The sequence below is a fragment of the Perissodus microlepis genome, chromosome 19, assembly GCF_051167445.1.
Source record: "Perissodus microlepis isolate ML-2025 ecotype Zambia chromosome 19, ASM5116744v1, whole genome shotgun sequence".
Taxonomy (NCBI): Eukaryota; Metazoa; Chordata; class Actinopteri; order Cichliformes; family Cichlidae; genus Perissodus; species Perissodus microlepis.
Genome location: NC_140479.1, coordinates 14,613,576 through 14,636,591, shown reverse-complemented (window position 1 = coordinate 14,636,591; position 23,016 = coordinate 14,613,576). Strand labels below are relative to the sequence as shown.

The window sequence follows — 23,016 nt, the reverse complement described above, 5'->3', positions numbered from 1 at the left end:
ATGGTAAAAAAACCCCTCAGATACTGATGTTGATTGTGCAAAGTTATACTAAATCCTAACTCAGAGAGAGCCACTGCTTGCATCAGTTGCATGCACAGAACCATGCCATGCTCAGCGGGTGCACTCATTGAGTACATCGATCAGTAAATATCATGTACTGCAACTGTTGTGCCAGTGCAATTTCTGTATATGTTGATGTATCTTATAGTTAGTATGGAATTAATAGCAAAGACCTGTGTTTTAAATAAAGTGAGCAAAAATAAAGGAGGCTATTCCTTATCCTTCCATAAATTACTTTGGTTAATTCTGTTTTGCTTGATTCTATTTTTCTTTTTATTTATTATTCGATAGGAACATAACCATGTTGCACTACTTGATCATGATCTTTGAGAAGAACTACCCGGACACGCTTCACATCCAGCAGGACCTCGGCAGCTTACCAGAAGCTGCCAAAGTCAAGTAAGTGTGCAATATTTCACTTGAGGGAAAAGAGCATTTCTCCCTCTGACTGCATGTGGTTACAGTAGGACCGTGTCAGCTGTTACTTGAGTAAAATTGTTTATGATTTTTAATATGTTGAGGAAATTCTTAAAAAGCAACAGACAATGTGAGTTGTGACACACATAAATAAACAGCTAACAAATTTTGTCTTCATATTTGTCTTTCCTTCCTCTGCAGTTTGTCAGAGTTGGAAAAAGAAGTGCATAGTATCAGAAGTGGACTGAAGGCACTGGAGGCGGTAAGTTGTTGTGCGTTTGTGTCACACTCCCTCCCATCGGTTCTTCTCCTGTCTGTAATTATGTTTTCGAGCAGTGCGGAGATGGGCAGCAGGGCGAGGTGTTTAAATGCTGGTAATGTTCCACGCTCTGCGACACAGAAAGCGACACGTCATGTTTTCTGCCACACGCGAACACGAGCGCTACAGCACAAATACGCACACCCGAGTTCCAAGAAAGCTTAAGTGAAACTAATTGTAATGAAGCATGCTTCAGCCTCAGAGACCGACCAATCACACGCCTCTCGTCTCGTTTTACCCGCATCAGGAGCTGCACTACCAGCAGAGCAGGACGAGGGAACGAGGGGATAAGTTTGTGGCCGTGATTGGTGACTTCATCACAGTGGCTGGCTTCAGCTTCTCTGAACTGGAGGACCAGCTGAGTGAAGCCAAGGACAAGGTAACCAAATATTTAACCGCTCATATTTGGGTCGTACTGTAAGTGTAAGTTCATATGAGCGTGTGGGTGGCGAGGCAACTTGCCAAGCTTTCATGTCAGAAAGACAGAATAGCAGGAAAGATGAAAATTACAGAAACTGATGGGGGGGAAAAGAAACTTCTGAGCATCCCTCTTTGTCCAGCGGGATGACTTTAGGCAGGTCGGGGAAACCCAGCATTGAAAGATTACCCCGTACTCCCCCCGCGTCTTCTCTTTGTGTCTGTCTCTGAATGTTAGTGTTTTAAATCCACACACTTTTCTTTTTTACCACTGGGACAAATGCCCTTTGAACCATGCTGTCTCATGTATTGATGTATAGCAGGAGGTATGTAAGTTGAAGATATCAGTGGGACTTTGAGAATCCCAAAGTGTTGAAAAGATTTATGTGAACGCGTTATTTAATTTCCAGGCCTTCGGGGATCTGCTGCACATTTAGCATGTCGATTCTGGCACGCTGAAACCTTATGAATCTTAGTATTAGCATATTTTATCATCAGAATTGTCTTCAAAAAGCCAACAAGTGGCATTACATTGTCCATTTGCATATTTTATATACAGTCTATGCCATGAACCAATTGAAAGGAGGACGTGTGTTTCAGGTTGAGCCTCGTCTTTGCTTAATTATTTGTTGAAGGAGTAGGTCAGTAAAAAAAAAAAAAAAATGGAGGGAAAATGTTCTAGTTGGAACGTCACTGGAAGAGAAGGGGAGGATTTGGGCACCGCTGTAAAACAAAAAGACCTGTGTTCACCAGCCCAGACTGTGTCTGTGTGGTTGTTAAGTGGGGAGTCTGACACACTGATTCAGTGCTTGTCGAGGCCCTCTGACGCCCTGTTAAGTTTCCAGAGGAATAAAAAGATGGAAGTGTGGGCGTACGCTTCATCCTCAACAAGGTAGAAAACGAGTAAATGGAGCAGGCAGCCTGCTGAGGCTCACACAGCATCCATGGCAACAAGCATGTCTGCATGCATGTCAGCGATGGAGATACACACAGTGGAAAAATCACTAGAAAGGATTACGGTTGTTCTTGTGAGTTATAGAGAGAGACGTTTCAAGAGGAGGGAAGGGAATTATTTCAAAAAAGCCAGGATTGGTTTATATTAACAGTCAAAGATTTTATATAAAGATAAGCATATTTACCCCGTTTCACCCTTCTTTCTCACTCTAATATGGTCATTAATTTACAAAACGAACATCATGTTGTGTTTAGTAAGACTGGAAACTAGCAGTGGAGACCTTTTTAACTGTTAAATGATCTTACAGAACAAGGTACATTTTCCTAAAGGCTTCTACACGATCACATTTTTACAACCAGACGAGACACCCCCTGCTGGCTGTCAGAAAGAATGCTTGTTTAAAAAACTCAGCACTGGCTTACATTTTCAGACCCATAAGTTTAGAATCAAAGCTTCATGCTTTGTCAAAAAAAAAAAAGTCAGAGAGAAAGCCAAGTGGACTGAATGAAAAATCAAAAGATTAAAAGAATTATGAGCAATAGTGGTAAAGGTGGCCTGTTGAAAAAGTTCAAGAACTAATGTGAATTTGGCCACCAAAAAGAACATTACAGACTGTTCCTGTGTCATCAATCTGCCTTCATAACAGAGTTTTTCAAGTCACACTTTCGTTGTTCATACAACCAAACCAGAGTCCCTGGATGTTTGGGTCCATTTGTTTTAAATGACGTTTTTTCTTTATACTGCTGCTAAACCTTCTCCAAAGCTTTCTGAACTGTAGTTTTAATACAGTGCCTGTTTTGCCATCTTACAGGTACTTATTAACTCTGTCTATTAAGTCTTTAAAGATCAACATAATGACCACCCTGTAGAGACATGATCAAATTAATCCATCACAGCATTTTTCACGTTTGCCTGTTGTCATTATTATTATTATTATTATTATTATTATCCATCCATCAATCCTCTATCGCGTATCCTTTTCAGGGTCGTGGGGGGGCTGTAACCTATCCCACCTGTCTTGGGGCGAGAGGCAGGGGTACACCCTGGACAGGTCGCCAGTCTGTCGCAGGGCTAACACATAGACACAGACAAATTATTCGCACTCACATTCACACCCACAGGCAATTCAGAGTTTCAAATTAACATATCCCCACTAACTGCATGTCTTTAGACTGTGGGAGGAAGCCGGAGTACCCAGAGAGAACCCAGGCACGGGGAGAACATACAAACTCCACACAGAAAGACCCCGACCTGATGATGGAATTGAACTCAGGACCTTCTTGCTGTGAGGCAACAGTGTTAACCACCGTTATTGTTGTTGTCGTTGTTATTGTTAAAGTTAAAGGGTCTGCTTAAGCTTAACTTACCAGCTAGTAGACAGATTTTGCTCTATGCAGTTCTGTTAGAGCCTCCGACTATTTTAAGAAGTAAACAATTGCTAAATTATTTTGAGACTGACTGGTTGCAGATATGGTAGACTCAAAATCAGAAGCATTGCTCAGATTGTAAGCATATATACCAAAATGACTGAAAGTTGTCTAGAACTTTTACTCATCTGGAAATACACCAGAAGATGTAACACTGATAGTCTTGCTACAAGTTTAAACTGGGAACCTTTAGGTTTCATTGAGCTCTTTTGGTGCCTACATGATCTTAGGCCAGCAGGTTGTTGTGGCTGATCAGTACTTGGGTTTTGGAGTATCTGATGTTTAAGCATTGGAGGATGCTTGAGTCAGAGCCAGCACTCTTTTTGAGTAGCCAGAGTTTTTCTCAGAAGTAATGTTTACTTTCTAAGTGCCTCTTTAGCTTGCTTGGCAGCATGTTCGTATTAGCCAATGCCTCCAGACAAATGACTTGGTGAGGCTGACTGTGCATGTGCATCCTCCTCTCTGTCAGTTGGGGCCTTTTAGTGTGTCATGCTGTAATAAATGCCTCCATTCAGCAACTGTACTTACCCTAGGATTTCCTTTGACTATTTTTGTAATTAATTAATTTATTTTAAGGTGCATAAATTGCCTCTAAAAGCTGAGTACTGACAGCATTTATCACTTTTTGTGAAGCTGTATCATCTGCTTCTTTCAGCTGCTACCTTTAGGGTAGGGTATCTCTCTGATGTGCTCATTTCTAATGTTGTCCAATCTGGTCTCCAGACTCTCCTCCCTACTCTCACTAGAGATCATAATGTCATCTGCAAACATCAGAGTCTACAGAGACTTCTGCCCGACATCATCTGTCAACCTGTCCATCACTGTTGCAAACAAGAAGGAGCTTAGATCCCCAATGTAATCACATTCCCACTTTGAACCCATCTGTCACTCCTAACATACACTTGTCCTTATACATGTCATACCCCAGTCTCACCTAACTTTCTCATAGAGCACAACGATTTCTCCCCTGGTACCCTAGCTCTAGATCCACAAAGACACAGAGCAACTGTTTCTGTTCTTCTCCATCAACATCTCATCTTCCAAAGCAAAAATTACATCTACGGTGCTCTTTCTAAGCATGAAACCACACCGCTGCTCACTGATCATCACAGGAGGACCGATCATCTCGTACAGGGTTTTCATGTTGGATAAAATATGATTTATCTAATGTGTAAACAGATCAGTCATATAGGTTTTCATTGAGTGTTTTTGAACAACAAACAGAGTTTTATTTTTTATTCATTTTTTTAAAAGAAAAAGTCATAATTTAAAATCTATTATTAATAAAAATAAGGCACAATAAATAATCAGAGAATGCAAAGAGATAATGGCTCTCTCACAGAGCTTGTGTTTATTTTAGTGGTTGTGTGAAATGAGCTGCACAGTGTTGTAACTTCACATTCTTCATTTTATTGTGTGTGCAGGAGTACGTGTGTGTGTGCATGCGCGCGTGTGTGTGTGTGTGCGTGTGTTTACTCATTTAGCTCAGACCCAAGGGGACGAGAGGAAACAGATTTGACCAGACACATAATTACTAGGAGAGAGAGAGTGATGACGGTGGGGTTGCCATGGAGACTAGTACCATAATGACAGGATGGTTTTATCACAACACGAGGACCATTTACAGTATGATGCTAACCTCATATAAACTAGAGTCATGTTTACTGTCACTGAACTCTCCCTGAAGATGAGACAGAGGATAATAGCACAGTGCAGAAGAGAACAACATAGGCTGTTTTTAAAGGGTTTAACATGTACCATTTATTGTTTATTTTATTGAAATAAATCAACCAAAAGAGTAAATATATGAAGAGTCTTTGTTAGTGATCTGAGATGAGATATATTTTATTTACCCTAAAAGCTGGGGAATTTTGACTTTAAATGTGACTCTGTGAGAATAGGAAGGAGTGAAACAAAAATGAATATGAAAGCAGTGATGACGATGAAACTTTAATTTAGTGATGAAACTTTTATTAGAAGCTGGATCAGATGACCCTGAACCATCCCTAAGTTATGCTGCTATAGGCTCAGACTATTGGATGCTCCTCTTGATGCACACTCTCCTCTTTTCACTCTCTTTGTCTTCAGCATGGCATATATTTTCAACATTTGCCTGCTCCCATAGTTTGATTTTATTCTTTGTTGTTTTTGTTTTCTCTTCTCTTTTTCCCCGCATTTCCCACCATTCAAGTACTTACAATAAACAGCACCATGAGATGGTTTGGTGCTGTATAAATAAAATAAAGTTCAACTGAAATTTAATTAACGAATGAGAGAGAACGCTAATAACTAAGCTGAACTGGATTTTGAGAAATCACATGCATTTTCTTCAGCTGAGATTTCCATGGTGCCTTTAGCGATATCTAGGAAGTCAGAGTATGGATAAATACTCATGGTTTGGGTTTGGAGTTTTTCCAGGAGATCTTGTTTTTCTCCGATGTTAAAAATGCATTGGGTTCATTCCCCCGTGCCCTTGACCTGGGCACAGGAGAATGAACCCTCAAAAACCACCTGGGGGCTTTTGAGGACTTGCTTCTCCTAACACTTGGGATGTTTTACATTTTCCCAATGGAGATAAATAAAGAATAACTACCCAGCTTGTTCTGTTCCAACCAAATGGCCAAAAAAAACCAACTTCAAATGCGCTTTGCAGATTGTGCTTGAATGTAGCCTCACCCTGAGTGTATTTTGAAATTTTATTTTTGCAAAATTTATAAAAGTGCCCAAATGTTTGGTTTTTTTTTTTTTTTTTTCAGATGATAGAATGAACAGCTGCTACCCTTTTAAAGAATACTGACTCTCACTTTCACTCTTTCAGTGTGGCCTGTTTATCGTCTTAAACCAAATACATGTGTGACAGTTACGCTTTATGAAATCCAAATTTTTCCACAAATAACCTATCGCACGTTATTTTGCAAAACTTGTCAGATGTGTTGCTAGTATCTGCCTCAAACCATGGCCTCTGCGCAGTACGGATTGTATCTTGTTGTGTTTTAGGACTGTGACTGGGCCTGTGTGTATGTGTGTGCGTGTAGTGGTCTATAGTACTGCAGCACAAAGCTCAGTGTGGGAATGTAGAGCGTGTTTGGCCGCAGGCTTTGTCCTGGCGCAGAGCACCGAACAGCTTGAACAGAACTGGGTGGACATACGGTGGTCAAATCATGCAGTCATTTCTTACTCGTGTATGTGTGTGTGTGTTAATTTCCAGCATGAATGGCAGTAGATGAATTTGAAGAGCAGGCTCATATGCTCATGTCCAGCCTGTATAATGACACATTTGGTTTCAATGTGTTTAAAATTGTTTATTAATGACGGTATATGTGCTTTGTGCAGTTTGCCAAATCTCTGAAGCACTTTGGGGAGGAAGAAGGGAGAATGCAGCCGGATGAGTTTTTCGGGATATTCGACACCTTCTTGCAGTCGTTCACCGAAGCACGACAGGACCTCGAGAACATGCAGCGACGCAAGGATGAGGAGGAGCGGAGGGCCCGGATGGAGGCGATGGTGAGACACACAAGCAGAGAATACACCTGAGGCAGTGATGACAGTTAATTTTTTTTTTTTTCCAATAACTCTGTATTCTATTCCTAACCAGCTTAAGGATCAACGGGAGCGGGAACGACGGGCCAAAAAGAGCGGCACCACGGAAGAAGTCGGCGGGGAGTTTGACGACTTGGTTTCAGCTTTGCGCTCCGGCGAGGTCTTCGACAAAGACCTGAACAAGTTCAAGCGAAATCGCAAACGCTCTGTCAATCAGCTGGCGGAGGGTGGCGGCCGGGAAAGAACCGTCACCAAGGTTAACTACTAGGTCAGGGAACAGGAAGAAAAAAAAACACCTTAAATCTGCCATTGCATTGAGCTTTTAACACCTTTAGTCCAGGTTGTGGGACAGTGACCGCTGACATTGGAGAGGATGTAAATAACGGCTGGATTGGACTTGCAAGAACGGCCGAACCGTGTTGAAGGATGCAGCGCTCTCCTCTGATTGGTCTTGTAAAGCTATTTCCACTCCGTCTGTTCTGGATGTTACCAGGATGGACAAGTGGACACACCACTGTGACACATTAGCCCATGTCATTTGACCATATCCTTTAACACTGTGCTCAAGGCTCTCGCTGTCTATCACCCCAGTCTTTTTCACTTTTCTCCCCCATTCACACATCCTCTGCAAGCTCTCCGGTGCTGAAAAAGCCCTGTCATTTAACTACTGGGCTTTAAAGCACACAGGACATTGGGATCGGACAGTCACACTGTATATAGTCACGAGGCAAAGACAAAGGATTGGTAAAAGGACTATGAAGCGTCTCCAGGCAGATTTGGGAAAAAAGAAGCTGAAGGGAACTAAACAATAACCTCGACCATCAGGTGTTCCCCAGAAAAGAGACTTCTCAACCACAGAAAGTCAAGGAGTCAACACGTCCCAGAATGATTTGTAGGCTTCTGAAAGAGTGAAGAAGGATCCAGATTCATACCAACATTCTCCGGGAAGGACGTGGCTATCCCGATGTGCTCAGCTCTTCTCAAGGAAACTTCTCAGCCTGATCCACCTGATTTAAAACATGACTGTGCCACATGGGTCAGGCCTCACCTTCAACCAACATTGTTCTGGCATTAACAGTGCCAAAGGAAAGAGAAAACTAATGTAAATGTATTAATACAAAACATACTGCAATTAGGCATTGATATATATTTATATTTAGATGCAGACAAGCTAATTGCAAAGAGGTCTTTTTTTTATGTTTTGGGATTTTTGTACACGCAATGCATTATTTGTTGGTGTTGCAAGTTGGCGTTGAAGTGAATTTCTATACATTTTGCGCTTTATGTAAAAAAAGAAAAAAAAAAACAGGTAATCGCTCACACTTTTCACATCTGTACGTCTTGTTTGCACTGCAGCTTTTTTTGTAAACTTTACACTCAGAAGTCCACAAGCCAATGACAGCGTCCTGTATGTTGTCAGATTATCTGTAACTAACATAATGAAGGAATGCCATGAAATTCATTTAAAGGCACAAGCTGCAGTTTCTTTACTGCAGTAAGGTTAAATTCTCACTCTATTCAGTATCTCTCTGCTTTCTTTTTTAATTTTCAGCTTTTTCCGTGGTAGAGTCACACCGCACCATGTGATGAATCTCTCATTGTCATGTCAGGGTACAACAAAACACTTAAAGAGGATAGGTGGGACACACACAGGAAAAAAACATCAGAGCACATCATAGAAAAGAATTTGTACTTTCATCTTTTTCTCCAGCTTGTCAATCAAGTCAGTCAAATCAGGCCCACAAAGGGAAGCCAACCTCCTTTTTATAAGGTATTTGAAGTATTGAGAGCAGTAGGAGTGAGGCTGTAGTGTAATCAGTATTAACATCTGATTCTTTTTGAAAACAAAAATATATATAGCAGTGCACATAGACTGTATTAAAAGATGGATGTAGCATCTATGATGTCACTCATTGGTTTTTGAAGTCCCATTATAAAGCCATCTTGTTCTTTTGCTTGTTTTTTGTTTTTCATTTTGTTTTGTTCTTTTAGGGGTTTTTTTGTTTTGTTTTTTATTTTTTGGACCAGAAGTGACCATATTTGGATGAGAGGGTGGAATGCTAATTTTTTAGCTAACATTTGCTTTAATTAAGTGTCTGCTAAGTAACATACAGATGAAGTACTAGAATTTAACTAGTTGTGAAAACTGGAGCACAGATAGTCTGTATGCAATTAACCAGACACCAATCAATGTCTCCAGTTTCCGGAGATAAAGCCTGCCAGATATCTGTCAGTAAAAGAGGCCACGGACCTGATAGTAATTATATGTTTATCTTTAATAATGTTTAAATGGGGGAGTTACACAAACAAAATTGTTATAAAGTAGGAAAGTGGCTAAAAAGACCAAAACTATGTTTATTTTTGCTTTAAGCTGGTCATTTTAACATGGGAGTCTTATGGAGATTGACTCACTTTTGGAGCTAGCCTCCAGTGGCCATTAAAGGAATTGCAGTTTTGGGCACTGCATTGGTTTGGTTTTGGCTTCAGCTTCTCTGCAGAATGTGTTCACACAGAGACGGCTCTAATCGTGGGGTGTAAAGTCAACATCAAGCATACATTTACATGTTAACCATCACATTCATTCAGAGTCAGAAGAGAGGTCTCGACCCACCATGTTTGTATTTCTAACAGCGACTTCCCCAGTTTGTCCTTTCTGGAGTTTTTTCTGTTCTTCGTTGTGTAAACGTTCAGTTTTAAGTGCCTCTCATCCTGTTTTCACTTTTGTATTTGTGGCTTCCAAAGCAAACTTACAGAATTTGGTAGGGATATGGCGCCATCTTGTGGCCGATTATAGTGCACTTCACTGACCTCACAACCTGTCAAAAACAGCTCTACCCAGTATCTCCCAAATAAGTTCAGCAGGTGCACTTAAATGTTTCCTCAGAAAGGTTTGGGGTTATGTGTTACCTGTGCACAGCTAAACTCACTCACTTCCTTTTATGAGTTCTTCCACACTTTTAGTTCATTTTCTTCATTTCCCCTCTCTGAAGCAGAGAGAAGCTGCCGTGAGGTTAAAAAAAACAACGTGAGACAGAAATTGTATCCCAGAGATTAACCAGTGAACCAAAATCACTTAAAACTTTCAAACACTTTTAAAATTTAAAAAGAGGATATTACCTGATTTTCTCTCAATAAACCAGCATCTTGTGTATATTTTAGTCCTTTTGTTTTCTAGCCTCTGATCCTTTTTGAGTTATACTTCATCAGATTCTTTAAACCCTTCATTCAGAGCTTTAACCCGTGTTGTAGTGCAGACTATTTCCTGAGGGGTATTGTCAGTATTAAAACCTTTGTGTTGCTACATGGTTGGATGTCTATTTGGCCATTGACTGGCTGATGGGTTTTTTTGTTTTTTGGGGTTTTTTTGAGTGTAAAGATGGAAATAAGTAGCTTGTTTCAATGCACTTTGATGATGGGACATTTCCATTTGCAGCGAGGGCTGAGGTCCCTCAAGAAACTAGAAGGGTGCAACGAAAGTGTGGTGCAAAATAAAAATAAAAAATTTAAAAGAAGAAGAAATTAAAGATGGTGTTTATAGGAAAGGGAGGAAAGTGAGGCTGAGTACTCCGGCTGGGCCGCTTGGAACACTTTAAGAGTCTGTTGAATGGCAGAGATGGGATTTGTGGGGAAACTAAGAGGCGACTGTGGTACAGAGCAGGTCCTGTCTCCTGGTTTGGTGAGTCTGGAGAAAAAAATTTAAAAAGAGGGATTGGGGGGCGGTTGTGGGTGGGGTATTTTATGTCAATACCACATTTCTGTCATTACATGGCGTTGAGCTGCATGCCTAAAGATGGGTGCACAAAGTGTGAATTGTTTCTCCTTTCGTAGAAAACTGCTTGCAAACTGAAACACACCTGTTAAACTACAGCCTGTACTGCCTGAGAAAAGTTGCACCCATTCTTCGAGCTTGTTTAAATGTGAGGAGTCAGTATTTTCATGTTTGGAAGAAAAAGAAAAACGTATCCTCCACCTGAAAGATATACAGTTGGAGAAATTTAAAAAAAAAAGCATTTTGTACACGTTTGTTGATGTTTGAGTTAAGATTAAAAAAAAAGATGAAAACATGAGGAATGTTCCATTTTCCTGTAAATTGTACCTCTATTTATTTGCCTTATTTAGTTTGCTATATTTTGTATGTACACGACGCATTACGACAAATGTTATATTAAAAATCAGAATCATTAAACTGTGGTCCGTGTATGATGGATAGTTCTGACACTTGTATGAGAACGAGAAGCTTTTCTTTTGGTTTGTTTTTCATTTATTTTGTTTCGGTTTTGTTTTTTTTCTCTCACCCTGTGTCTTTTGTAGGGTTACAATAAACTTTTGTCCCTTACAACAGATTGTTTTTTCTTTCCTTCACTCTCATTGGTTATATCAAGTGTTTGGGTCATGAGGAGGATGAGGAGATGCTTGTATCCATTTTGAGTTTAGTGGCAGCCATTCAAATCAAATTTCTGAAAAATGTCAATGGTTTTCAAATTAACTTGTTCCAATGAGCTTAATTTCCTGATGGCATGTAGGAATGAAGTGACCAAGTGTCTTAAGAAGATGGATGATTTAAATCCTAAATTGTGAGCTTTATGAATACTCTCTGTGCATCTACATCATCCTGAGGAAAGTATTTGGCTCCAGTGATGAAGAAATAAAGTGGCTCCATCCAGGAAATGGTTATTTGTATGTTACTTTATTTATGCACAGGTCACAGCCTGCCTAAATCTTCCTTAACTGGAGCCAGGTTACGAGAGGCTATTGGACTGCAACTAAACTACAACCAAAACATTTTCCAAAGCACTCTGCAAACCCCAGTTTGTGCCTCATTATGAAAAAGTGAAATTATTCAAGGTAACAAATGGTCCATGTTTAACCACTGATGCTGATGAATGTTTAGTTTTTACCCTGATTGATCTTCGTTCTTAGTTTCAGCTTTGGTTACTGGTGCTGGATTTAAATTGTAAAAACATTCTGCATAAACTGCGTGTTTGAACCAATATTCAACCCATTTCTCGAGTTATTTCAGAGCAGAGCACAATGTGTTGTATAAAATGACGGCCAGAAAGACTGATGATCACCTCTCACTGAAACAGATGACACATTTTGGGGGGCAAAGTGTGAGGTTTGCTCTTATATTAATCATTCTGATATGGTTGTTTTTGACGAGTTATTTAATGCTAAAGAAAGGGCGTGTGTTACCAAGACTTACAGAAACATAAAGTCATCTGGAGTCCTCATTGCATACACACACTTATGGATGAAAATTCCATCATCCTATTCACGTAGCAGTTCAGTATTTTCGTCTCTGGTTCCGCAACACCTGACGTGGACCTTGTTAGAGTTCTCTCTCTGCAGTAAGCTTGGTTAGCGAGGCCCTATACTGGATGCAAACACTGCAGGTGAGAATCAAACCTGCAACTCCTATTTCAAAGGCATGTAATCTTACCACTACACTGTCCAGCTGCTTTTATTCCTGCTTTTTATTCCTGCTTTTATTTCTGTTTATTCATATATACATATATATATATATATATTGTAACAGGGAGAGTGTAGGAAATAAGATCTGCCTAAATAAAATGGCATATGTTACATTAAAAATAGAAAAGATGTGTGATAAAGGTACGCCTAGCCTGCCTCCAAACAGCTGAGAAAGAGGGAAGGCAAAATTGACAAAAACACACAGACAAGAGAGTATAGTAGTGTAGAGACTAGAGTAGTGGTTAGACTACACGTCTTTGGAGCAGAGGATCGCAAGTTTGATTCCCACCCGGAGTGTCTGTATCCAATAAGGGTCCTTAGGCTAGACTAGACTCCCCACCCCCTGCTAAGTGATCAACAAGGTCTGTGTTGAGGAACCAGGGCACCCTGACAAGGAGGGAGGTATAAAATAAATGCTACGGCAAGGGGGAGCCAGGATGCCAGGTCAGGGGGAGTTATCATCACCCCCACCACCCCCATATTAGGTCTGCTAGATGTTGATGTTAATGCAGCACTGTGTACAATATCTATCGAGACTAAGTAGATCACTACAATAGGGCAGCAGTAATCAGTGAGATGCTTGGCTAGAGGCTAAGATCAAGGTTGCAGAAGTACAGGAACCATACCTGAGATATGCCAAGCGACAACTACACCAGAGAGATCAAAGGCAGGACAGAACCAAGGTGTCAACAGCTGGAGATAGACACAGTGGCCATGATGATCCACTGGACAGCCAACATGAAGCTGTTTTGCTGTGCCCTGGAAGGAGAATACAGAACCAAGAACCCATATGAAGAGGGTCAGTCTGCCACTGTGATGGTCTCAGAGTCCAGTGGATCAATCTTCAAAAACAAAAGAAAACGGCTGGTACAGACAGCACACAAGTGGAGGGAAGTTACAGGAACACAGACTTTAACAACATATTGAGCAATAATGGGTTAACGTACTGTGTAACGGGTTATTTGTGTTATCAGTCATTTGAGAAGTTTATTTTACTACCATCCTCTACTTTCATGTAGTACAAATCTAGTTTGCAGTGTACTACAGAGGTAGGTAGGAAAACATCAAAACTAAAATTTCATATCCTAATTATCTAAAAAAAAATGCAAGGTTAAAACAATCATAGTGGTAGTGTTAGTCACTGCAATAAAAAGCAAGTTAAGAAAAAGAGCAAGCGAGTATGGGACTGACTGGAATATGCACTGAAACGTTTGCTGCTCTGTTCTTTTGTTCACGTTCAGTTTTCAAGTTTCATAAATTCAATTCTTTCAAATTTAAAAGCACATTATCAGTGCCATCTGCAATCAGTTTCTTCTTCACTCCAAAAACCTCCAGGGAGGACTATAAATGTAATACTTGTGCACCCTCTGGAGGGAAAAGCAGGAATTGACGGGAAGGTAAAACTTCCTTTTAAACAGGGTCAGGGAGAGGCAGCCATCTGCTGATGTGACGGGTTCTGGGGTAAGGGGAAAGAGAGAAGAAAGAGAAGATAAAACAGAAAGAGAGAAGAAATAAATCAGGACAAAACAGACTAAGGGAGAGATTAGACAAAATTCGATGACATGTTGTAGTGGTATGTAACACGTGGGGATATAAAAGAGGTGAGAGGTGAAGAAATACTCAGTGTTTTGGAGGAAGGAAGGTTTAGGGTTTAAGTAGTCATCATCATGGGCTCATCCGATTAGAATGAGAATAAGCAGTCAATTATTTACAGGTTTTGTTGTTTTATTGAATAATGGGTAAAGGAAGGAAAGACACACATGGACTGCTATCACTCAGCTGCCGCCCCATGTGGGAGTGAAGAAAGAGTGAGGGGTAGGTGAGTGCAGTCCTTATATAACGAGTGACAGGTGAGTGCAATTAAGGCCAAACACCACACCCAATCAAAGGTGAGGAAAAGAAACAAGGTGCATCTGGTGAAGTGAATGTGCTGAAAGGTGAGTCTTTACAACACTCAGTCTATGACATTGGTCTCGATACAAACCCAAACAAATGTTGTATAATTTAATGAATTCAAATGCATCATAATCAACATTTCCTCTACTTTGCTCTGCAGCTGACTGTGGCCAATAAAAGACCTTCTGCCATATTCAGCTGAAGGCAGAGATGGCCTGTAGCTGACCTTACCAGTAGAAAGAGATGCCATTTTCCTATTGGGTAGACAGGCAGTCGTCATAGTTCACAGTGGTCAAAGTTACATTCTGCTGAACTTTGACCATAGCGCCTGCAACAGCTCTGTAGTTGTGCTTGTAACCTGTTGCTTGGCACAAACCACTGAAATCAGTGTTTCAGAGTGAAGTGTATGCAGCCTCCTCTACACCTTCAGTGTATGTTGATGCTAATTAGTTAAAAGTTTCGTCTCAAAAACAAAGGGAATGACCAGAAGGAGAATCAAAGGACCTTAATGGTGAAGAAAAAGGGACACTGATACATGAAGGTGAAGAAAAATGTATAAAAGCAATAAGATTCTCATCAAAATTATGAAAAACTCAAGTAACAGCAAAAGATTCTGTCACTTATTAACAAATCACAAACCACCCTTTTTTCTCCACAACCTGCCTCCCACAAGCTCCACCCATCTATAAGTGCACACATGCATACATGGACATTTGTGCCATAGGACAATAACAGACCTCATGCACAGCTTTAAAGCTTTATCGGCTTTACCTTTAGGTTGCCGTCTGCAGTGATGCGTAAACGATTGCAGGAGCCACAGAAATGGTCAGCTGACCTTTGAAGCCTGGCACTTTAAATGTCTGTTTCAAAACAGGGGAAAAAAGTGTGAAATATACTTTCAAATGTTACAACCAGTGACAAAAAGTTCTTGATTTGACTCCGACACCTGAAACTTTGTTCACTGTGATGTTTTGTTTTATTTGCCTTATTTAGTTTGCTATATTTTGTATGTACACGACGCATTACGACAAATGTTATATTAAAAATCAGAATCATTAAACTGTGGTCCGTGTATGATGGATAGTTCTGACACTTGTATGAGAACGAGAAGCTTTTCTTTTGTATGTTTTTCATTCCTTTTGTTTTGGTTTTGTATTTTCTCTCACCCTGTGTCTTTTGTAGGGTTACAATAAACTTTTGTCCCTTACAACAGATTGTTTTTTCTTTCCTTCACTCTCATTGGTTATGTCAAGTGTTTGGATCATGAGGAGGATGAGGAGATGCTTGTATTCATTTTGAGTTTAGTGGCATGTTATCTTGATGTTACTTTATTCATGCACAGGTCACAGCCTGCCTATATCTTCCTTAACTGGAGCCAGGTTACGAGAGGCTATTGGACTGCAACTAAATTACAACCAAAATCTAACATTTTCCAAAGCACTCTGCAAACCCATTTGTGCCTCATTATGAAAAAGTGAAATTATTCAAGGTAACAAATGGTCCATGTTTAACCGCTGATGCTGATGAATGTTTGGTTTTTACCCTGATAGATCTTAGTTCTTAGTTTCTGCTGTGGTTACTGGTGCTGGATTTAAATTGTAAAAACATTCTGCATAAACTGCGTGTTTGAACCAATATTCAACCCATTTGTCGAGTGATGTCAGAGAAATCTGACTGATGATCACCTCTCACTGAAACAGATGACAGGTACAAATTTTTGGGGGCAAAGTGTGAGGTTTGCTCTCATATTAATCAATCATATATGGTTGTTTTTGACTAGTCATTTAATACTAAAGAAAGGGCATGTGTTGCCATAACTTACAGCAACATAAAGTCATCACAGAGACATCTGGGGACCTCATTGCATGTTTCATTGTTACCTATCACTGGTGTTGGCTCAATAATCTGACAGCTTTGTGTTTATCATTTGCTATGCTTCCATAACTGTGAAACACTTGTTTTGCAATGAATTGCTCTATATAAAATTTGTAGTATATATATATATATATATATATATATATATATAAAGAAAAAAAAATTCCCTACTCGCCCCTGTGGGCGGTCAATGTGTGTGTGTGTACAAAAAAAACAAATTAAAAAAATGGATTAGTGCTCACATGTTTATTAAGAACACAATTTACTGGTGATGAACGTTTCCTGACTTATTTCTGTTGTAGTTACACAATGTGAACACTGGAGGGCAGTGAATACTCAACACAATCTGCGGGATGCAAAGATCACAGTATGATTTCTATTCTTTACACCCCTGCTTATGACAGTGCTTCACGCTTTATATGCAGAAAGATGTAATACCTTCATGAGCAATACTACAACGTTCTAATCCTTGCTTGATTATTAGTAATGACAATAAAAGAGATACTGATAAAACTGGTTGTAAAAGCATCCTGTTAAAATGTACAGTTAGCTATGACAGTGCTTTGAATTGAGGGCAGAAACATTTTAATAAAAGATTTAATAGTTGATACTCATCTAAGCACGCTCTAACTGAATGAAGGAATACTGTGAACAATTTTGATCATGTACTTTATTTCAGCTTTGATCTGTAGTAATTACATATACTACATTGAAAGGATAATTCAGATGATTTAGCTATGTATCACCATAGCTCAATAAAACAACTCATTCAAGTTGAGATGAGACAGTCTGTAGTTTTGCAAGTAGACCACAATGTGTTCAGCTGATCAGTAGGAGTTATGTTCTAATATAGGGTGATATTTTTGCCTTTTCAAAGTGTGGTTGGCAGAAAAGGCAAATTTTGTTGCAGCTTTCTTGAGAGAAACTAACCAACCAAAGTGAGCAAAATCATTTGTCTCAGGAAACCAACTACAACTAATTAAAAAGGTTCAGGAACCGACTGAATTCAAATGAAATTACAGCAAAGATAGATAAAATATATTAATACTGTATAGTACCAAGTATGCAACAAGTGTTGATTTCCATGATCATTCCAATCTACACTGAGCAACCATAAAAGGACACAGCAACACACACAAATGTAAAACCATAAGGGTATAGGTGATCTAAAAACTCAAGAAAAATATGACATATTGCTAACAAAAACATTCTCTATTTATGATTAGTTTTGATTTTATAAACTTTTTTAAATCAAATATATCAACATACCCAGAAGGACCATTCGTCTTCAAAGCTTAAAGTCAGTGTATATAGCATAGTACATCTGCTCAATAAGAGAGTTATTTTCAAAGAGTACATGCTTGTTGACTCTTAAGTTTTAACTTACTCTGAGTGATGTCAGCCCATCAGGGCTTAGCTGCCACATGATCTAAAACCTTTCTGAAAACACTCTGTGCATCATCAACAAACATATCCAGCAAACGGTTTATATTGTAGTATGTTGACCAACATGACAATGCTGTTGATCCCACAATCCCTATAGCTGAAAAGATATTCAACTTTTCACCCACAGCTACAGAGGCTGAACGCGCCGATAATGAGAGGATATCTGTAAAAACAGCAGTGAACTTTTCATTATCAGCATGAGGATATTTCATGACAGCTTCTAAATCGCTCAAAGGCAGTCCTATGCTATCGGCGAGTTTCTGCAGTGACTCACAATCGAGACCAAACCCAGCTTGGTATTCTCTGGAGACATCTTTCAAAATAGTGAAACTTGAGCAAATAACAGCTCGAGCAGCATAATATTTAATCCTGCCCTGAAATATCTCCTTCTTCTTGCCGATTATCTCCAGGTTGATGATGGGCATGGCCAACAGCAGAGCATGCCTTTTGTGTGCAGGAAGTTGCTTTTCAAGAGTCTCCCCTAAACGGCTGAAATCGTACATGTGGGGCTCAGAACTGGACACCAGGAATACTTGGGGGGACTCTAGACCTTCATTTTGAAGCCCTGTATAATAAAGTACAAAAGGTATTTAATGCATGCGACTTTATGTCATCTAAATATACTGTCAACATTAAAATAAATTAATTTTAATTGAAAAATCTTAACTCTTAAAAAAACAAAAATGAAACTAAAGAAAAAAAAAGGGAAAATGAAGAAAATAATACTTTATGATAGTATTTAAGAAGGCACAGATTAAATATTTATATATTAATGTTTTGTATTACAAAACAAACTTACCTTCAGTACAGTTATTTCTGATTTTGGAAAGAGTTTCCTCTTCATTGAATCCTTTCTTTTTTTGTTCCATACGCAAATCGTTGTCAATCTTTGAGCGAACAAAGTAGAACTTTTTCTTCATCCTCTGAATCTCATGAGCAAGTTTCAAATCATTTTCCCTGAAGCGAGTGTCTGAGATAATGATGAAGAAGTCAAACTTCTGAAACTCAACATGCTCTAGGTACTTAGCAGCTGGAAACTTGGTGGTGCCAATTCCAGGGAGATCCCATATTTTAACATTGGGATACTTTGGATGAGTGTATAGTGTGGCCTCTTTGGTGGTTTCAACTGGACCAGTAGGCGCAGATTTCTCATCATCATCTGATAGGCCTCTAAGAGCATTAACAAAGGTGGATTTCCCAGAACCACATTCTCCAGTGATGGCAATATTTAGTGGAGTGTTTTTCTGCTGATCCAAAAGCTCCATGATCTTAGCAGCCCCTTCTTCATGACTTTTATTCATTGCTTCCTTAATTTCTTCATGAAGTTCATTGTTTTCAAAGAGTTCAGATGGAGTGTCCATGGCAGTCCCACAAACTGATTTTCTGAGATTATACAGTACATGCTTAATTTAGTTATATGACTGAACAGCAAAAATCTTTTCATTTACTGTTCTACATATTTTACATAAGTTGTTTTGGCGAGACAAATCTCTACAAAATTTGTTTTTCAATCAAAAGGGAGAAAAAACCCTAGACAAAAAACGGAATATTAGCGGATACTCACTTGAGGCACTCCTTCCTTGCTTTCGAGTAGAGATGATACTTTTAACCAACGTATTACTGAATTAACTTCTTTTCACAAAATATGTTTTTCAGTTTTTCGATGGGAGAAATTTTAGCTTCAAAGGTAAGTGAATTTGGATTAAAGAATGTCCTCTTTCTTTCGACTGTGGAACAGGTTGTACGTGAAGCAACTGGATGTGCCCTTTATAAAAATGGGAGGAGCAGCTGTTGTTTTTGTCTGCTGAACTTTCGATTACATTCATACGTACAGTCATACTTTTAAAACCAAACAGAGCTATAATTAAATAAAATTTAATATTAGATAAACTGAAAGGTAATTCCCCTTTCTGAAAGACATATTAAGATCGTGATTTAACAATCGCGATTTAACAATTGAGTTTATTAACAGTGACATTACTTAAGGGGCAGTCCTAGCCTTGGTGCCCTGGGCGAATACTCCCTTTTCAAAAGCAGGAAGAGCAGCTGTTATTGTTTCTGTCTGCTGAACTTTCGGTTTTACATTCATACATACAGTCACACTTTTAAACCAGCTATAATTAAATAATTTTAAACGACAGATAAACTGAAAGATAATTTCTCCTTCTGATGAGATGTAGATGTTATTTTATTGGTCATTCCCGATGTATCCCTGTTACGGCCATGTCCATATTTGGAATCACGGTGTCTGGATTTTATTCAATGTGTATGTCATGTGCCTTTAAGTCTCTCTGCAGGTCCTCTTCCCGATTGGAGAGCTAGCAGCTGCTGAATGGTTTCCATCATCAAGTGTTTGTTTTAAAAACCTTCTCCAGGAGTTGTCTCTGGGCAGCAGCAGCAGACCCGTCCTTGGCCTCCTAGTCATCTGTGACAAATTGTCACGCGTGACTTTAAAGAATTGTTAAGTTTTGTATATAATGTGTAAATACTCTTTCACTTGTAAACGAGGTAAGGTTTGTTTTTTGTTTCACACAGGGTTTAGGTAGTGCCTCCCTTTTTGGAGTGGCATGCTTTGTTTGTTATTTTGGCCTTTATTCACCTCGAAGTTAATGCTTTCCGTTTTTTGGTAGCAATAAAAGCACCTTGATCAGTAAATTGGCTTTTGGGTATGGCTTTGGGGACCAGGGCGGGATCACTTATGTTCATTGTGTCTAGCCTGTGTTCTAGGTCTCCCATGTTTAGTCAGTCCTGTCTTTGTGTTTACATTTTGTCAGGTTTATGTGTCTTAGTGTCTGTCTCCTGTCTTATTTTGAGACTCTCTTGTCTGGTGTGTGTCGTGTTCAATTTCACCTTCCCTCTTTCTCATTAATCTGTTCACCTGTGCCTTGTTTCCACCCACTGTGTCTCTTTCCCTAATTTCCTCATGTGTATTTAAGTTTTCCTTGTTTTTTTTTGTTTTTGTTTTTGTTTTGTTTTTTATTGTACTGTTAGTCTCCCGAGTGTTTCCATCATGTGTGTCCTATTTGGGACTACTTTTGCTCCAAATATTTGTGTAAACTGAGTGGACTCTGGTGCAATTACAATGTCACTTGAAGATAATAGTGGTGGTGATGGCTGCTATTATTTTCATCTCTTTAACTTTCGTCATGATTTTTTTTTTTTTTTTTTTTTTTTTTTTTTTTAACATGTTTTAGGCAAATAATTTGAACTTTTTGCAACAAAAGACTGTGTGAAAAATGAAAACATCTACTGTATGACTGCAGCCACTGATTTAAATTTTAATGGAAATAATAAGACTTACCGTTTACTTTTGAGATACTCCCAAAACGTTGATTCTGTTGATCTAGACATAGCGTTATCAGTGGGGAAAGATCCACCTCCAGCTGTTTGGAGGCAGGCCAGGCCTACCTACTATTGGAGAGCAATCAGCTATTGGAGTGCATCTGAGCATCCAGTGTTCATCATCTCTTTGTCCTTCTACCTGACATCACGCATCTTTTCTATTTTTAATCTAACATTAACCATTTTATTTAGGCAGATATTATTTCAGACACTCTCCCTGTTACAGTATGTAAGACATGTAATATATATCAATATAATCAAATTATTAAAGTATGTATAAAGGAATATGTAAATAGGAGATAATGTAATTGTTCCTACTTCTGATCAGTATAGGGATTGAAGTAATACAGAGGAGAAGATATAATGGTACGTGTATAGATAGATAGTGGTAAGACTACATGCCTTTGGAGCAGGAGTCAAGGGTTCAATTCCCACCTGCAGGAGAGGTGGAGGAAGATCTCAGCCTGGGCGTCTATTGTCTTGTGTAGTCTGGAAGATGAGTGGATGATGGAGTGGGTGCAGTTTCCTCTGAGGTGGGGTCGGGTGGGCTGTCCCGGGCTCTGTGGGGCCGGGCGGCGCTGCTGCACTGGGCCCCGGTCAACCTGGGGCTCGGTCACTCTGGCACAGCTGGCTGCCGGCGGAGCTCCCGGGCGCGTCACTGCAACCCTCCCCCTGGCTTCTGCTCTACAGCTGCTGAGTGACCCCTCATCTGGGATTCTCCTCAGCTCTTTCTGGGATAGTGGTGCAGCTGCCCCTCTGTTGGTCTACCTTGGTCTCTTGTGTTCTGAGGACCTCTGGATGTCTGGAGTTTTGATCTCCTCCATACCTGCTTCATGCCCTGGTGGACGGGGCTGTGGCTCCCCACACCCTCTAGCAGATCATTACATGAAGGAACCTTTTAAAAACAAGCGCGTTCATGCTCAGGTGTACACACGGGTGCTCACACACACAAACTACACCCTTTTTGGCTCCTACCTCAAAGCACACTGTGCGCTGTCAATCTTACGTGCTGCACAATAATGTTTAATATTTAGTATTTACTGTTATATTCCCATATATCATCGTGATGTTGTTTATTGTATTGCTCTCGTTTTCTTCTGCTTGTTTTCTTTTTTTCATTCTCAACAGGTGAAATTAAAGTATCTACTGTTATCTATTGTTAGCTAGTTTATTGTGATGGTGTTGTTTTTATTATGTTGCTCTTTGTTGTTTATTTTCTCTTCTGGTTCTCCATAAAGGTGATCCAGGTGTTTTGTTTGTTTTTCTTTTTTTTTTTTTTTTTCTTCCCCCCTTTCCCACCATCTCTTCCTCCCTGTCCTATCCCCCAGTCATGTCTGTCCGTCTTTCAAAAATGAAAATAAAATAATACATAATTATAATTATATAAAGGTCAATCAAATGGACCAATATGGCAAGGCCATGATGATCCACTTGGTAAAGTAAATTCACGTGGCATCTTTCTTGGCCTTCAGACAACAATTATGATGGCTAAAGATCCAAACGGGACAGGCAAAAAAGAAAAAGAAAAAAAAAAAGGGGTCCTTGCTAACCAAGGAGAGAGAGAAGTACAACAAGGTCCATGTCAGGTGTTGAGGAACCGGGGACTTGGTGGGCAAGAGACGAAAATGGTAAGCTGCTACTATGCAAGTAATCCCAAATTACATAAATAGGATGATGGCATTTTAGTGATGGCAAAACAGCGATAGTAGCTCAGTGTTCCAACATTTGGAAGAATGGAATGAACTGCTAGAGATTGATGAGCTACAACATACATGCTACGGCAAGGGGGAGCCAGCACGACAGGTCAGGGGGGGAGATATCATCACCCGAGCCAAGCCATGTACAAGATC

At 39.6% G+C, this 23,016-nt stretch overlaps 2 protein-coding genes across 8 annotated transcripts in view; one reads left to right on the top strand and one right to left on the bottom strand.

Annotated features, from left to right (window-relative positions):
- The window catches only part of daam2 (dishevelled associated activator of morphogenesis 2), a 113,091-nt gene extending 101,615 nt beyond the window's left edge, over positions 1 to 11,476 (top strand). For all 6 annotated transcript variants that reach the window (XM_084915205.1, XM_084915207.1, XM_084915206.1 and 3 more), the window contains 5 exons: positions 352 to 459; positions 679 to 739; positions 1,044 to 1,175; positions 6,929 to 7,099; positions 7,191 to 11,476. In XM_084915205.1, coding sequence (XP_084771331.1) covers positions 352 to 459; positions 679 to 739; positions 1,044 to 1,175; positions 6,929 to 7,099; positions 7,191 to 7,403 — 685 coding nt within the window. In that variant the 3' untranslated portion in view covers positions 7,404 to 11,476. The remainder of the gene's footprint in view (positions 1 to 351; positions 460 to 678; positions 740 to 1,043; positions 1,176 to 6,928; positions 7,100 to 7,190) is intronic.
- Positions 11,477 to 16,583: 5,107 nt separating this feature from the next.
- LOC146365636 (interferon-gamma-inducible GTPase 10-like) lies at positions 16,584 to 19,683 on the bottom strand. Of its 2 annotated transcripts, XM_084914738.1 has the most exons (3): positions 19,389 to 19,682; positions 18,624 to 19,207; positions 16,584 to 18,389 (listed from the first exon to the last, which is right to left on the bottom strand). In XM_084914738.1, the coding sequence occupies exons 2-3, from the start codon at positions 19,183 to 19,185 to the stop codon at positions 17,785 to 17,787; spliced, it is 1,167 nt and encodes a 388-aa protein (XP_084770864.1). In that variant the 5' UTR covers positions 19,186 to 19,207; positions 19,389 to 19,682; the 3' UTR covers positions 16,584 to 17,784. The 2 variants fall into 2 exon arrangements, with proteins under 2 accessions (XP_084770864.1, XP_084770865.1); XM_084914739.1 differs by having other exon boundaries at positions 18,624 to 19,683.
- Positions 19,684 to 23,016: the final 3,333 nt, after the last annotated feature.

What these genes read in the sequence shown, in the direction of transcription:
- LOC146365636 (XM_084914739.1), bottom strand. Translation starts at nt 19,185, where the DNA reads ATGGACACTCCATCTGAACTCTTTGAAAACAATGAACTTCATGAAGAA. An exon ending in CAGAAATAACTGTACTGAAG is followed by an intron (nt 18,390 to 18,623) that starts GTAAGTTTGTTT and finishes TTTATTATACAG; the next exon opens with GGCTTCAAAATGAAGGTCTA.